Source organism: Grampus griseus, assembly GCF_964374135.1.
Source record: "Grampus griseus genome assembly, chromosome: 12".
Taxonomy (NCBI): Eukaryota; Metazoa; Chordata; class Mammalia; order Artiodactyla; family Delphinidae; genus Grampus; species Grampus griseus.
Genome location: NC_139006.1, coordinates 51858607 through 51876723, shown reverse-complemented (window position 1 = coordinate 51876723; position 18117 = coordinate 51858607). Strand labels below are relative to the sequence as shown.

Here is an 18117-nt window from a genome sequence, read left to right as displayed (position 1 = left end):
TAGATGTGAAAAATAAACTTATGGTTACTGGGGAGTAAGCAGGGGGAGGGTAAAATTGGAAGATTGGGATTGACACATATAAAATACACTACTATATATAAAATACATAACTAATAAGGACCTACTGTATAGCACAGGGAACTCTACTCAATACTCTGTAATGGCCTATATGGGAAAAGAAGCTAAAAAAGAGTGGATATATGAATATGTCCAACAGATTCACTTTGCTGTACACCTGAAACTAACACAACATTGTAAATCAATTATACCCCAATAAAAATTAAAACAAAAAAGACAATGGGTTCAGAATAACATTTCAGAGGGAAAAATGATAAAGACTTGGTGACTGAATAGAAAAGCCAAAATACAAGTGAATCTCAGGAACATTCTACATACCTGGATTTCTGGATAATTAGGTTACACTCTATTAAGTAATGCTCCCCCCTCCCATTTTTTTTAACCAACTTTGGATAAAAAGCACTGTAAAATCTAATTTTTTGATAAAACTGTGCTTTAACTATAAAGCAGGTTAGAAAAGTAAGGCTTATTGATATTTGTATCATTCACTGCTGCAGAAATAATTTGGTGTAAAGACAGTTGGTGTCAAAAAGATTTCACTCTTAACTCTGCAATGGGCTGTTTCAGTTACCTCTCCAGTCCTATATCTTTATCTGTAAAATAAGGATATGAGTATCTGCCTCACCTAACTTAATCAGGTTATTGTGAAGATTAAAAAGTATAAGTGAAAGTACTCTGTAAATAGAAAACCAACACACAAATGTAAGATGTCTTACTAACAGAAGTACTAGAAGTACCAAGAAAAGAGAATGGGATAAAAACAATTTAGCATTATTTTGATGCCTCAGAATCATCATTACAAGTGTTAAGTACATCATTTAATATATGATGGCCTTGAGATATACCTAGGTGGGGAGAAGCTCTAGACTGCTGTGCATTTTCAGTTTTTATGTCATTTTTAATAGTTTTAATAGCTGACTCTCCTGTCAGCTTCAATATTCTCACTGTAGCTCCTTTCCCTACTTCTAATTTTCTACTTCTAATCTACAACGGACTTACAAACTAGATACCAGATAATGAGTTTATTATTATACATGTGACAGCCTCAGGAATTTTCATATAAGAAAAGTCCATATATAGGGGACCAGAGCAGGTGAGGAGTACTTCTTTTTATTCTTATTCTTGGATGAGTTCCAGAAAAGTAAAGTGTAAATATAACTCACTACCACAGAGTAACTCAAACCCTAAAGGCTTATTGAAATGAAGTTGTATATAGATAAAATTTTAATATATTTTTTTTACTTTCTGCAAGCATCTATCATTAATTTCTCCCTTCAGTTAGCATTAATATCTAAGTATTTTTAAGAGAACAACATAATCTTTAAGAACAGCTTAAAGGGACTTCCCTGGTGGCGCAGTGGTTGGGAGTCCGCCTGCCAATGCAGGGGACACGGGTTCAAGCCCTGGTCCGGGAAGGTCCCACATGCCACAGAGCAACTAAGCCCATGCACCACAACTACTGAAGCCTGCGTTCTAGAGCCTGTGCTCCGCAACAAGAGAAGCCACCACAACGAGAAGCCCGTGCACCGCAACAAAGAGTAGCCCCCGCTCACCGCAACTAGAGAAAGCCTGCACGCAGCAACGAAGACCCAACGCAACCAAAAATAAATTAATTAATTAAAAAAAAGAACAGCTTAGGCAACAATAATACTAGTAATAACTAGTTCTTTCCTTAAGCATGCTTATTTCTTTGTAATACAAATGTAAAGGGTTATTTAATCTGTTATTATGATTTATAATGACATTACAGGACAATATACAATAATAATGGTCCAAAACCTGCTTAAGTTATACAGCATCACAGAGCAAATAAAATGGCCCCCAAAAGCACAACTTCTACAGTACTAGAGATAGTTATTAGATTAGTAAAACAATATTGTCTAGCACTTGTTGAATGGAATAAACTGACTATCCAAGTGCACAGAATATATCCTACCACCATAAAATTCAATTTGTAAACATAAAAAAACAAAAACCCAATATTTATTCAAAACCAAAAGGCTGATAAGGCGTTGGGCAACATACTTTGCTATGTTCATATACCACATTGCCAGACACCACAATACCCTCTCCTCTGCCTATAGGCTTCTTCACTAAGTTTAGATTTTTAATTCTCCCCAAACTATTTCCAGGACTGGAGAATCTCCTGCCTTTTCTTATGAAGGATCAGAAAGATTAACTAGAAAGGGAAGACGTACCCTTTCTTTTGAAATTCATTTCCTTTCTCATGAAACTTATTTCTATTTACTATTTTTCCCACCCTGCCTACCCACCCAAGACCACTGCATCCAGATCTATGATAGAGCTTCCTACAGTATGGTTCCTATTCTTGGTAAAAGTCTATCAGATCGTGGTAGTTCGGCTCATGTAGCAGAGATGTATATAGTTAAATGGAAAGCTGTGAATACCTCTGAAGTATTATTGCTATTTGCACAAATGATTTCTTTTCACATAATTAGATAAAATTCTTGTGAATTTTCTCTAGTCTAATTTCAGTACAGACATACTGAGACCTTTGGCTCATTCTAAAACATTCCTCAAAAAGGTTAAGGTTGGTTCCTTTAAAATTCTTTCTTCAATGGGCTTGAGAATCTAAGCTCTAAGTACCTCTAAACCTCTTCAATTTACTAAGTCTCAATCAGAGAGACAATGGAAACAGACCAGAAGGAGAAAAAACCAAACATTTCTGTCAGTCTGGTTTCTGGGAGAGGAAAGTAAGACCTGGTTTGTTCTCAATGAGCACCTAACTGGTATATATGATGCAGAAAGGTTTCCTCTTTCATAGAAATAGAAGATAAAGCAGAGAACAGATCAATTTCACTCTCCTACTGGGCCTCTAAGCAGCCTAAGCACCTGCTTAACCTAATGAAAACCATCAAAACCCCACTGAAGAAAGGCACAGAAGTGAGAAACAGAGAAGCTAGTCAACTCATCCCTCATCCATATTAACAGTAGTAATAACGAGAATTGCTATCTTCTTTTCAGTGTCCCAAAGTATGAAACACTGCTAGATTCTTTACACACACAACACAAAGAGTCTGCCAAATTTCAACAAGCCTGCAAAAAAGGCATTATTAGCTATCCATATATTATAGATGAAAAAAGAGACTTAGAAAAGTTCAGTAGCATTCCCAAGGTCAGACAGCTAGGCAGTGCTGAAACAATTTTGACTCTAAAGCCCATTGTGCTTTCTTCTCTGTCACTTCCCTTGCTCTGTCAGTTAAAACAGTGAAATCAGAAAATATCAGACTTTACTTTCCTTCTGTAAGCTTTTGATACCATCCTGACCTGAGACCTATGTTCTGGAAATATAATCAGCTCAAACATTAATCAACTTTTGTAATGGCTACATCCTCTATGTCTTATACTATTACATGCTAACATCTTTTAGAATTACTCCTATTGGACATATTTCTCTCTACATTTCAGATTTATCTCTCCATTCATACTCATTTAGCTAGGCAAAAATCAACTAGGTTCATCAGACTGCTTGACTTTGTAAATGGCATATTCATTTACATAGTTAATTTCTCAAGAAATAAGCTTTCTTTGTTCAAAGACTGAAAACTACCAAGGATTTTTATGTTTTAGTAATAAATTCTCTATTTCATGTAAGAACAAATCCTTCAAAAGCCTGATGCAAATGCAAATATGTAAAATATCTTTACTCTTTTCTACTAAGGGACTGGACTGGTCTGGGTTCGTATAGTTGATCAATAAATCCTGTTATTAGAACTTTTAAAACAAAAAACCCATAAATTAGGATAGCACACCTTTAAAATGCCAAAAATCAGAATCCATATAGTTCCTCACACAGAAACAGGCTTTAAAATAATTTGAAATTATCTGATTTCATGCATGAGTCTGAATCATTCATATACGAGAGGTTAATGCATCTGTAGTTAAAACTGTATTGTTTTAAATCATATCCTTGTTTTATGTTTCTAAGTTTTACAGAGTTTTATGTACTGTAAAATCATCTGTATTATCCTTTGACAAGTTTATACTGGTAAAGGGGATTTGTACTTGAGCAATCTACTTGGAATAAAAACCATGGATGTCACTGGTTTTTAATCATACCTTTCATTCTCTTTTCTTTGACAAATTCTACAAATACCACTTATCTTTAGGTGATTCAAAAAATCTTAATTGAACCAATTATACTAACTAAACCATTTTAATTTTTGAACATGGTCTAATATTTACTCCAATCTTCACTCACAATAATAATAAACGCTCAAATCAAATCCTTTTATACCAAATGCAAAATTGGTCTAACTACAACACATGTCTAAGACTTTGACTTCTTTATATGCCTTTTCCTTTACTTTAATCTTATAAGGTAGATGGGGGCGAGCAAACTTTTCTGCTGAGGGCCAGATATAAATATTTCGGGCTATGTAGGCCACAGGGTCTTTGTTGCAACTGCACCACTTGCAGCTGTAGCGCAAAAACAGCCACAGAAGATACATAAATGAATGTGTGTGGCTGCACTTAGCTGACACCCTGATAGATCTGGCCCATGGCAGTAGTTTGCTGACCTATGTGCTAAGAAAACAGGGAAAACTGTGTCACTACAATCACCTGGGGGTATCTTAATATTCATCCTGATAGAAGAAACTATTCTGCCCATAACCATGCTGAGTTTAGACTGCTTCGACACTAAATACAATTAATCTTGATCCAGAAGAGTGCTAAATGTAATAGTCCACCAAAGTTAAATTCTGCTTTACCAGACAGACACACATTTTTGTGTGTGTTTTGTGTGTTAGGTCGCACCCTAACTGTGGCCAGGATTTCTAAATTGTCTGCTACCTCCTCCTTCTCTCACTTTATTTCTCCAACTCACCCCAATTCCACTTAACATAATATTTATTTATTTATTTATCTTGTTCCGGGGAGATCAAGGTATCACCACCTCCTCTGTATTTAAAAAGTGATTTCAGGGACTTCCTGGCGGTCCAGTGGTTAAGACTCCGTGCTCCCAATGCAGGGGGTATGGGTTCGATTCCTGTTTGGGGAACTAAGATCCCACATACTGCATGGAGCAGCCAGAAAAATAAAAATTAAAAATTTTTTTTTTAAAAAAGTGACTTCAATTTCCCCTACTTCTGCTACCAGAGTTGGAGGCTGACTTCATTTCCAATCCCCTTCCCTGCTGCCTCCCACTGTCTAAATTGGATAAGCTAAACGCTCACTTCCTCAGCCTCCCTTGCAGGTTAGCATGCCCATGTGATAAAGTTCAGGACAATACATATCTCATGAAAGACTGCTGTGGGGCATCGTCGAGGGAAATGCCCTGAGAAAGATTTTATGTATTTTGAAAAAGGACAGGGAGTCACAACTACCAGAACGTCTTCCTTCCCCTTTCTTTCTGCCTTAATGCAAATGTAATGCCTGGAATTGGAGTAACCATCTTGAAACCTGGAATCCTGCAACCATTAGAAGAAGCTAAGAGAACTGTACGGACCCAGCACTGAAAACTTTAAGCCACTGAATCAATGCCAGAGGCCACTTATCTCCAGAATTGTTATGTACAAAGAAATAGACCCTGTAAAGTGAACTTCTGTTACAAATAAAAGCATTCCTAGTCCACCTTTTCTTGAAAGTGCTAGGGTCCTGAGTCACTATTCCTTTTGCAAAGTGAAAGACTAACACTGGCTGAGCACAGATGTGAATTCTGACTAAACAGTGCTATTTTAACCAAGAGAGAAAAGTAGCAAGAAGAAAATCACAGAGGTGGGGGCATAGGCTGAGAGTTGACAACCCAGCGCAATAAAGTCAAAGAAAGCAAAGAAAAGAGAAGGCCCAAGATGATTATTCAAATGCTAAAGAAATATAGAAAAAAAAATTGAAAAAGTACTCCTTTCAAACTGTGGGGCCCATAAAACTAACAAATGTTCTACTCCACAAATCAAATCGGAGAATTCTGATTCTATTAATTTGCAATCATGCACTCCCACTGTTTGAAAAATACAAGTTCAGAACTCAATTTTTATTGTTATTTTTTGTGCTTTTTTTTCCAGTGAATTAATTTATCTTTATGCTTCTATTTCCCTGGTTTTCACAAAGGTATAGTTACTGTCAATACATGATCATTTTTGACACTCAAAGAATCTTCAAAAAAATTATTAAAATCAAGTAAATGGGGGACTTCCCTGGTGGTCCAGTGGTTACGATTTTACCTTCCAATGCAGGGGGTGCGGGTTGAATCCCTGGTCGGGGAGCTAAGATCCCACATGCCTTGGGGCCAAAAAACCAAAACATAAAACAGAAGCAATATTGTAACAAATTCAATAAAGACTTAAAAAATGGTCAACATCAAAAAAAAAATCTAAAAAAAAAAAAATCAAGTAAATGATGCTACTGACAATAAGGACAATCGTTCCTTTAAGCATTCACATACTCCTTTAGCTGGCAGATCCTAACTTTAGGGACAGTCACTTCTCTTTTATACCAATGTCACTGCAAAAAACACCCAAAGATAAGTATCTACCCAGTCAAAGCAAACTTCAGAAATATGCTTATTTCAACTCACATATCCCTTAAAGTACAATTCTTAAGTTAAAACACCATTTAATTTTACTTTCTTACAAATAATGAAATTATACATATTTACACTCACACACACATAACCCTCTCTCTAATTCTAAACCCAATAGTTTTCTCTTCCATGAGAATAGTTTGGTAGTATTATGTTGCAGTATAAACATTTATCAATTACAACATCTATAAGTTACAACGCATTTTTTTTATTTTTATGATTTCAGAATAGAATTCCTTAGAACTGTCAAAGCTTTACATAGAAAGAATACCAAACACAAAGAGGGTTCAGGCTCAATTACAGTAGTGGAACGGAATTTAATAAAGTTCCAATACTACATTTTAATGCCCAAATTTCTTATTGTCTCTTTGAATTGACAAATGTGTGCTCCACAGTATAACAGCAGCAGTGGAACAGCTGGACGACTGTATCAAGCACAAAGGAAGCAACAACACATGCTGTTAAGTGTCGTTCTGATTGCCTAAAAATGGCAGCCCATGCAGATTTACTCTCTGTTATAAATTAAAACAATTATTTCTCTGGAGTTTACATTTTCTTCATGAAAGAGTCAAACTTTCTGCACGTTAAGAAAGAGGACTTTCAAAAAGGATATCTTCCCTTTCTTTTATGATCAGTTCATTCTGTTCTTCCAACTGCCTGATCTTCTTCTCAAATGATTCCTGCTCAGCTTTGAGTCTTTCTTCTGTTACTTCCTTTTCCTCACTTACTCTGAAAGAAATACAAGTGAAAAGAAAATGCCCATGAGAATAAAATAAAATATGTGCCTACAGCTGTGGTTTACCAAAACTAGATTTATTCCAGAGGTATGCTGGTTTCTTCAGGGATACTTTATGTTTTTTGAATTTTTTAAAATTAACCTTTCACAAGGCAATATTCCACACCTTTGTAATAAAATATGCATGTGGTTTTTACATCAAGAACTTTTGCAATAATCAGAACTGTCTTAAATATGGAAAGTCCTATACTTTATGGGTTCCCAAATATGATCCAAGACTGAAAAATATCGAATTTTTAAAACAAAGGTTTCACCTTTTCATTATCAAATAAGGCACAATTTATTTTGATTTAGATCTTTTTCATACTTCTATTTAAACCCTGTCAATAAAATAAACAACATATATACTACGTAAATATTGCATTAAACATACATAGGTGATTTTACTTTTTCCTGGTACTAATACCCTGCAATCTTCAGTAGCATATAAATAACTGGACTGGAATTTTTAAATGGCATTAAGATACAAAAAGGTTTGCACATTTATTCTTAGTTCAAAAAGGGGTTATAAAGTAAAAAACACTGACCAAAAATATGTATCTTTAATGCTTAACTCTGAAAGGTATTCCAACTCAATCCTATCAAAAATGGGTGGTTTCTGATAAGAGCACAGAGGGGGGAAAAAAAACTAAACATTAGAACTTACCTTAAAATGACAACCCTAATTTTCATGTTACTCTGTGAACAGAGATGTTAGCTCTGAATTTCTGTCACTGGTGATTAATTCTCCAAAGAGAGTACAACACATTTTATTCTATAAGATCACACAGGGATATGTGTTAGTGAAATCCACAGGGAAGCCAAATCTTTTCTTTGAGCATCTAAATTTATTTCCTCCCACACCTGTACTCCACCAGAGCAATTTCTGAATAACATGAACTCCACAGCCTTTCCTTTGTTGCTAGCTTTCTGGTGGAGATATTAAGATCAATGAAATAACAGAATGAAAATTAGAATTTTGAATGTTCAAGAGTTGACTGCATCTTGTCTTTGAATTAATTTGTGTGAAAGTGCAGGGCATATAGTAATGTTCAAAAAATAGCTTTATTTTTTCTTGCTTATCATGACATTCCAATCATTTTCCCGACTCCTATTATTTACATTTAGCATACTACTAGGCTCATGTATGGGACTCAGGACCTTCTTTCTACGAGCATAATCTCTAATACAGATACAATTACAAGGAATCCACACAACTAAACAAGGAACAAATATACACATACGTAGAGGATTTATAATCTCGTCTCAGGTTAGCCTGCTCCCTTGTTGCCATCTCTTTACAATGCCTTCGCTATTCTTGTCATTATCCTCAACCACATTTATACTAACATCTTTCACAGTAATTCCCCACTGCCTCTTAAGTTTTTTCTAAAATTGTCAAACATTTGAACCATTAATTCATTCTATCATCCAAATCACTCCTCTTCAATCTATCAACTGGCTTCTGAAACACCTTTGCTAGGAAACTGTTCCAGATCAAGTACACCCCCAAACTGTAAATCAGAAAACCACGTACATATGGTGACTGTGGCAAAGCATGCTTATTTCTCTGGGCATCATTACTCCCACTCATAAACAAAAAAGGCTAGACAATTTTAAAAATTCCTTCCAGCTTAAGTTCTATAATTTCCTTTACTATACTATAAACATACTGGAACTATATATATGTCCTTTACAAATATGGAGAGCATTTGTAAAGAACTAAGAAAGATGTTAACAAACATCTGGTCAGGGTACAAGGCATACAATACTGTAATCTATGCAAAAGCTACAGCCATAGGATGAAAGAGGCAGTGGAAGAGGATGACAAGAGAAATATTAAAAAGTGTAATGATGCAAAATTTCGCATGAGGTTAACGTAAAACAAAAGAAGTGATGAATCTGTAGGATTATGCATAAAAGAAAGATGAAATAGGTAATGCTATATATTGTAAGGAGAGAATAAACACTGTCAAGGTGAGAAAATATGTGGCAAGTTCTCTCCCTGTTTAGATTGGTCAAATCTTAAAGATGAGACTGAAGAGGAAAATCCATAAGCAGATAAGAGAAGATTTATTTTCATTTACTTATTAAAAAATATTAACTGAATGCCTACTATAGGAAAAAATAATCACAGTAAGTTTATCCAGTTATGGGATATCCGAAAGGAACCTCACAATGGCCCCTGTCATTTCAATTCCATTCATAAAAGCCAAATAAATATGAGGAATGACCCAAAGATTTGTTTGTTCAAGAAAGCAAGGCTTCCAAGGTCATAAAAACAGTAACAACAAAGTACACTGCCACATTTACCTAACATTAAAGTAAATGAAGAAAGTATGTCTAGAGACTGCCAGGTCAGAACATATACCCCAGCATTTACTTACTCTCTTTGTCAAACCTGAAGAAAATCCATGAAAACTCTAGGGATCACTGACGGCGAAAAATGCTTGTACATATATTCAATAATGCCAGTGGCTATGATGAGCTTCTCCCAAAACTTAAAGTGCTCTATCCAGAAGAACCACTCTTTCCTAAATTTAGTTTCTAGAGATATTTAAAAATTTTGTTGCTACACTATTTAAACAGGGCTTTTTTTTTTAAAAAAAGAAAATCTTTTCTGTTACGCTGCTATGATTAGACTACCCGTTAGCAATTATTATGCTCTGGAAGGCTATAAACTTAACAAGCTGTGTTAAGCACAAAAGGCAACACTTCTATAGGCCTATCTAAAGATATGCATGGCTTCTCTGTGGTCTATTAGCATAGTTAATAGGAGCAAGTGTATTAATACAGCCTTTAAATGCAAAGGACTTGCCAATAAAACAAACTCGAGATTTTATATCCACTCTGAAATATGTCTTCCTGTTTAATTTATGTTCAATAATATTTCCCATGAGGTGTATGTATGAGAAATTATCTGGTATCATGATCTACATTTTTATCAAAGCATTCTCAGACCACAAAGTAACATAAAAATACCTAATCCTCTATCTCATTTAGAGTACAGCAATAAGCTAGTTAACAAAATGAGAATGTAAACACAAAAAAGGGAAATATTTGACTAATAGGATAGAAAAGTTGAAAACTCTGGTCAAGAGGATATTCCCAGTGTTGATTTGTTAATTATTTACAAGGAGGACAATAGTCTGTTCATAAAGAAATAATCATTTCAGCATTTATTTAACATCTCAGAGTATTTCTCAATTATGTCCACAAACTGTACTCTTATCTCACAAGGAATGATAATTCATACACTTAGAGTTGGGTGGTTCGGCTGAAAACCATGGCAAAAAACCTGAGTTTCCTTGAAGGCTTATGTTTTAGCTTAAACATCCCTGCACATTCTGTATTTTTCTCCATAAAACAATCTTTTCTGTTTTAATATAAAAAGTTTCCCCATACCCATCTATTCTAAACTTTTTAGTAAAACTAATGTTCTAGGAAGAGATTTATTTTATGGCTTTACATATCCCCAATGTTCTTCTAAGTACTCCAGAAATGTCTTTCTAATGTGAAAGACAAGGTCAAGGCAACGAAGCTTCTATCCCAAAGAGAATTAGTTAGAGCTCACCAATGGTCAACCAGATAAATTTCTTTCCCTGGTTGATATCTCACATTTGGAAGCAGAGAATGCTGGTAGCATTCTATAAATTCTCAATATTAACTTAGTGGATAAGATTTAGAGAGATTAGATGTCCTAGATTTCACAGAACATCTAGCAGACAGAAAGGGATATACTGTTTTTAAGCAAATGTAAATGCATGGTGAAAAAGAAGAGCTTTCATCATTAAAAAAAATATATTTATACAAATATATATATATATGGCAGTGAAATCATCTTAATGCCCTCTTTACAAATTTTAACATTTGACTGTAATTTAAAATGTACTGTCTAAAGGAACAAAGGTGCTTTAAGAAACGAGAAACACAGCAATCTATGTCAAAAGAGCTCTAAGAACTACAAAACAACAGCAAATGAATGTAGATGCAAAAAATCCTCAACAAAATACCAGCAAGCACAATCCAGGAACATTTAAAAAAAAAAAAAAAAGGATTATACATCATGCCTAACTGGAATTTAACCCAGGAATGAAAAGTTGGTTTAATAATCAAACATCAATTAATGTAATATACCATATCAATAAAATAAAGGACAAAAACCACATGATCATCTAAATAGATGCAGAAAAGGGTTTGAAAAAAATCCAACAATGATTCATGATTAAAAAAAAAAAAACCTCAGTAAATAGGAAGAAAAGGAAACTTCCTCAACCTGAAAAAGGCCATCTACGAAAAACCCACATCTAATACCATATTTAATGGTGAAAGACTAAGTGCTTTCCCCCTGTGATCACAAACAAGTCAAGGATGTCTGCTCTCGCCACTGCAAGTCAACTTTGTATTAGAGATTATAGTCAGGGCAATTAGGTAGGGAAAAGAAATGAAAGGTATCTAGATTCTAAAGAAAGAAGTCAAACCATCTCTATTTTGCGTGACACAATTTTGTACACAGAAAATCTAAAAAATCCACTTAAAAACTATTACAACTAATAAAGGAGTTCAGCAAGGTTACAGGATAAAAGATTAATATACAAAAGTCAACTATATGTTTATACAATGATAGTGAACAACCCCCAAAAGAAATTAAGGAACCAATTCCATGTATGTCTGCATCAAGAAAAATAAAATACAAAGGAATAAATTCAACAGAAGAAGCAAGACCTGTACACTGAAAACTATGAAAACATTGTCAAAAGAAATTAAACACCTGTATTAATGGAAAGACATTCCATGTTCATGACTGGAAGACTTAACATTGTTAAGATGGCAGTACTCCCCACATTGATCTTCAGATTCAACTCAATCTCTATTAAAATCTCAGCAGGTTTATTTGCAGAAATTAACAAATTGATCCAATCCTAAAACTCATATGGAAATGAAAGGGACTCAGATAACCTAAAATATTCCTGAAAAAGGAGAAAAAGATGGGGATCTCACCCTTGCCAATTTTAAAACCTACTACAAAACTACAATAATCAAGAGTGTGGTACTGGCATAAAAACAGACATATAGATGAATTAAACATAAATAAACACTCATTTTTATAATAAACTGATTTTTCAACCAGGGTAACAAGAAAATAAAAGGGAAAAAACAGTCTTTTCAACATGCAGTGCAGGGAAAACTTGCTATCCACATGCAAAAGAATAAAGTTGGGCCCCTATAACTCACAGCATTTACAAAAATTAACTCTAAATGAATTAAAGACCAAGATGTGAGAGCTAAAACTATAAACTCTTGGAAGAAAATATTGGCATAAATCTTCACAACCTTGAATTAGGCAATGGTTTCTTAGATATGACACCAAAAACACAAGCAACAACAACAAAAATAGATTGGACTTCATCAAAACTTAAAAACATTTGTGCTTCAAATGACACCATCAAGAAAGTGAAAAAACAATGCACAGAATGGGATCAATTTTTGCAAATAATATATCTGATAAAGGACTTGTAAATGGAATATATAAAGAACACTGAGAACTCGACAATAAGAAGACAACCCGGACTTCCCTGGTGGCACAGTGGTTAAGAATCCGCCTGCCAATGCAGGGGACACGGGTTCGAACCCTGGTCCAGGAAGACCTCACATGCCACGGAGCAACTAAGCCCTGTTGCCACAACTACTGAGCCTGCACTCTAGAGCCCACGTGCCACAACTACTGAGCCTGGGTGTCACAACTACTGAAGCCCGCATGCCTAGAACCTGTGCTCCGCAACAAGAGAAGCCACTGCAATAAGAAGCCTGTGCACCACAACGAAGAGTAGCCCCCACTCGCCACAACTAGAGAAAGCCTGAACACAGCAACGAAGACTCAACGCAGCCAATAAATAAATAAATATTAAATTAAAAAAGACAACCCAATTTAAAAGGATCTGAATAGATATTTCTTCAAAGAAGATACACAAATAGACAAAAAGTACATGGAAATATGTTCAACATCATTAGCCATTATGCAAAAGGACAGATAAGAATCTTCACAGATTTCTGGTGGAAACATAAAACGGTGCAGCCTCTCTGGAAAACAGTCTGGCAGTTCCTCAAAAAGTTAAACAGAGTTACTATTTGACCCAGCATTCCTAGACATGTATCCAAGAGAAATGAAAATGTATGTCCACACAAAAACTTACACATAGGGCTTCCCTGGTGGCGCAGTGGTTGAGAGTCCACCTGCCGATGCAGAGGACACGGGTCCGTGCCCCGGTCCGGGAAGATCCCACATGCCGCGGAGCGGCTGGGCCCGTGAGCCATGGCCATTGAGCCTGCGCATCCAGAGCCTGTGCTCCGCAACGGGAGAGGCCACAACAGTGAGAGGCCCGCGTATCGCAAAAAAAAAAAACAAAAAAAACCTTACACATATTTGTTCACAGCAGCATTATCCATAATAATAAAAAGTATAAATAACCCAAATGCCATCAATAAATGAACAGATAAGTTAAATGTGGTACTGCCTATAAAATTTAATATTATTTGGCAATAAACAGAAGTGAGATACTAATACATGCTACCACAGAAATAAACCTTGAAGTTATCATGCTAAGTTAAAGAAACTAGTTTAAAAAGACTACATATTATATAATTCTATGTATATGAAATATCCAAAATAGGCAAATTCATTGAGACAAAACTAAAGAGTGGTTGTCTAGGGCCAGGAAGGTTGGTGAGAAGTGAGGAGTGACTGCTAATGGGTACAGGATTTCATTCTGATGTAATGAGAATGTTCTAAAATTGATTGTGGTGATGACTGCACAACTCTGTGAATACACTTTAAAAAAACTGAAAAATAAATCAAAGGAATCCAAATTGGGAAGAAAGAAGTAAAACTGTCACTGTTTGCAGATGATATGATACTATACATAGAAAATCCTAAAGATGCCACCAAAAAACTACTAGAACTCATCAATGAGCTCGGTAAAGTTGCAAGATACAAAATTAATATTCAGAAATATGTCACATTTCTATACACAAACAATGAACTATCAGAAAGAGAAAATAAGGAAAAAATCCCATTTACAATTGCATCAAAAAGAATAAAAAACCTAGGAATGAACCAACCTAAAGAGGTAAAAGACCTGTACTCAGAAAACCATGAGACACTGATGAAAGAAACTGAGGACAACACAAACAGATGGAAAGATATGCTGTGTTCGTGTATTGGAAGAATTAATATTGCTAAAATGACCGTATTACCCAAGGCAATTTACAGATTCAATGCAATCCCTATCAAAATACAAAGGACATTTTCACAGAACTAGAACAAATAATTTTTAAAAATTGTATGGAAACACAAAAGACCCCGAATAGCCAAAACAATCTTGAAAAAGAAGAACAGAACTGGAGAAATCACACTGCCTTACTTCAGACTATACTACATAGCTGCACTAATCAAAACAGTATGGTGCTGGCATAAAAAAAGACATTTAGATCAAAGGAACAGAATAAAGAGTCCAGAAATAAACCCATACACTTATGGTCAGTTAATCTACAACAAGGAAGCAAGAATATACAATGGAGAAAAAACAGTCTCTTCAGTAAATGGTGCTCGGAAAACTGGACAATTACATGTAAAAGAATGAAATTAGAACATTCTCTAACACCATACACAAAAATAAACTCAAAGTGGATTAAAGACCTAAATGTAACACCAGAAACCATAAAACTCCTAGAAGAAAATACAGGCAGAACACTCTTTGACATAAATCGTAACAATATTTATGGATCTATCCCCTAAAGCAGAAGAAACAAAAGCAAAAATAAACAAACGGGACCTAATTAAACTTAAAAGCTTTTGCACAGCAAAGGAAACCATCTACAAAACGAAAAGACAACCTACCAAATGGGAGAAAATATTTGCAAATGATATGATGATAAGGGGTTAATATTCAAAATGTATAAACAGCTTATACTCAACATCAAAAAAGCAAACAACCTGATTAAAAAATGGGCAGAAGATCTGAATAGACATTTTTCCAAAGAAGACATACAGATGGCTTACAGGCATATGAAAAGATGCTCAACATTGTTAATCATCAGGGAAATGAAAGTTAAAACCACAATAAGATATTACCTCACACCTGTCAGCATGGCTACCATCAAAAAGAACACAAGTAACATGTACATCTGAAACTTATACAATATTGTACATTAACTATACCTAAAATAAGAAGTCTGAGATGAAAGGTGGAATGCATGATTTCCCCTAAAATTAATATAATAGTTAAGACATCAAAAATGGAAATGACAAAAATGAATCTGAATACAGGAAGAAAGATCAGGTACAGAGAAAACTGATAAAAAAAAAATGTTGCTTTAAAAGAATAAAACACATTTTCCAAGGAACAAAGCATAAGACGCAGCATGATATGTAATACTTAAAGCTGTGAGATGTCTGACAATTTAAATTCATGTTTAAATTTGAACCCCCCCAAAAGTTAACATCCTAATATTCACTGGTTATTTCTTTCAGTTCAAGTATATCCTCATTTTATGAAGCAGCCATAATAATTTTCTTTTTTTTTTTTTTTTTCGGTACGCGGGCCTCTCACTGTTGTGGTCTCTCCCGTTGCGGAGCACAGGCTCTGGACGCACAGGCCCAGCAGCCATAGCTCACGGGCCCAGCCGCTCCGCAGCATGTGGGATCTTCCCGGACCAGGGCACGAACCCGTGTCCCCTGCATCGGCAAGCGGACTCTCAACCACTGTGCCACCAGGGAAGCCCCATAATCTTAATACCAAAATCTAACAAGGACTTATGGAAAACAAAAATTATAGTCCAATCTATCTAATAAATATAGCGGAAAAAATCCTAAAAAACAATTAGCAAAGCAAATTCAGTGTTACAAAAAGAAAATATATCCAAGTTCAGTTTAGCCCAGGAAGGCAAGATTTATTTAAGAGTTGAAAATTAACTGATGTAATTCACCATATTAATAGAATAGAGGAGAAATCTTACATAATCATCTCTAAATGCAGAAAAGGCATTTGTCAAACTTCACCTTATTCATAATAAAAACTCTTCTACAATCTAGGAACTGAAGGAACTTCTTCAATCTAATAAAGAACATCCATGAAAAACCTCCAGTATCGTATCTATGAGGATGAAAAAAGAGCACTTCGTCCCTTTCCTTGTACTTTAGGAATAAGGCAAGAGTGTCAACTATTACTACCTCTATTCAATAATGATTGGAGGTCCTAGCCAGTGCAATAATGCAAGAAAATAAAATAAAATGCATACAGATTGGAAAGAAGTAAAATTTTATGTGCCAATGATATGACTGTTATGTAAACAATATTAAGGAATCAGAGAAAATATATCAGAACAAGTAAATTTAGGAAAATCACAATGTTATTGCGGTAGCCAGCCTCTAAAATGGGTCCTGGTGATCCCTGTCTCTTGCTATTCATGTCCTTCTTTAATTCCCTCCCCTTGAGTATGGACTGACCTAGTGATTATCAAAGTTAACTGAATGTAACTTCTGAAACTAGATTACCAAAATATAGTGACTTCTGTCTTGATTGCTCTTGCTTACTCTGATGGGAGCCAGTTGCCAAGTTGTAATCTACCATATGGAAAGGCCCTAGAAACAAGAAACTAAGGGAGGCCTCTAGCCAATAGTCAGCAGGGAACTGAGAAACTCAGTCTCAGGAAGACATAACTGGAAATTGTAGGAAGGAGAAGTAATACATGTGATGGTAGAAAGTTTACCAACATCCTTAGACATGTGGAAAGGAGGAAATGTGCCTAATGAACTGGGTAACTAATCTAAGGAGATTTCCAAGTAAAGTGTTGAAAGTACTGCCTGGTTTCTTCCTGGTGTTTACAGTAAATTGGGAGAAGAGAGAGATAAGTTGAAGGAAAGACTATTAAACCAAAATGAGGCAGGGTTTTCATAGTTTCAAAAATTCTCAGTCTCTCCAGATAGCAAAACTGCTAAAATTAAGAAATGTCTTCTGAGTAGATTTCAAAACCAGGACACTGCCAGGAAAATAAAGCTCTGGAGATAAAGACTAGGTAATAACTTCTTTTGAAGACCTCAGAAACATCAAAGTTGATGCCTCAATAGAGTCAAATGAAAAGCACTTTGAAGACATTAAGGTTGGGTCTCACAAATTCTCTCAAACAATGGGGCCTCTGGGAAGCTTACTAGTATTTTAAATGGCTAAAATTTTGTGATAATGTTAGGCAGCCATAGATAACTAATACAGATTTTAACATTAATCAGTCACTTTAAACTCCTCATCAGATCATTCCACCTGCATCTGCTGCTTTATCTCTTTCCAACATGTTGTTTTCTCTTGCCTTTTCATATACTCATAGTTTTATTAATATCTGGATATCTTGGGTAGGACAGTAGTAACTGAGGCAAATAATTTCTATGCTTGGTAATGAGCAGACTTTTCCTTTGGCCAGGTGTTTAGGGTAGAGGTTGTATTTATCTAATCACATGTTAGGCAGGTTTAAGGTTTACTGTTGCTACGGTTACTCTCAGTACACCACAGGCTTCAAATTCCTCTAGGCATAATCACCCCCTCAAGTGGACCAGATGTTTTCCTCAATGTCTGCTCCACCCTTAGCTTTCAGTTTTCCCCTCTAGAGGGTCTGTCTCTCGTGAGGTTCTCATTAGTATTCAACTGCTACTTTTTTTTTTTTTTTTTTT

At 35.3% G+C, this 18117-nt stretch overlaps 1 protein-coding gene across 3 annotated transcripts in view; it reads right to left on the bottom strand.

The window, feature by feature from the left end:
• KIAA1328 overlaps positions 1-18117 on the bottom strand; it is a gene marked incomplete at its 5' end in the record, with an annotated part of 379366 nt that overhangs the window by 317258 nt on the left and 43991 nt on the right. For 2 of the 3 annotated variants that reach the window (XM_082668274.1, XM_082668275.1), the window contains one exon: positions 7228-7351. In XM_082668274.1, coding sequence (XP_082524400.1) covers positions 7228-7351 — 124 coding nt within the window. The remainder of the gene's footprint in view (positions 1-7227; positions 7352-18117) is intronic. The other variant, XM_082668276.1, reaches the window with a different exon arrangement.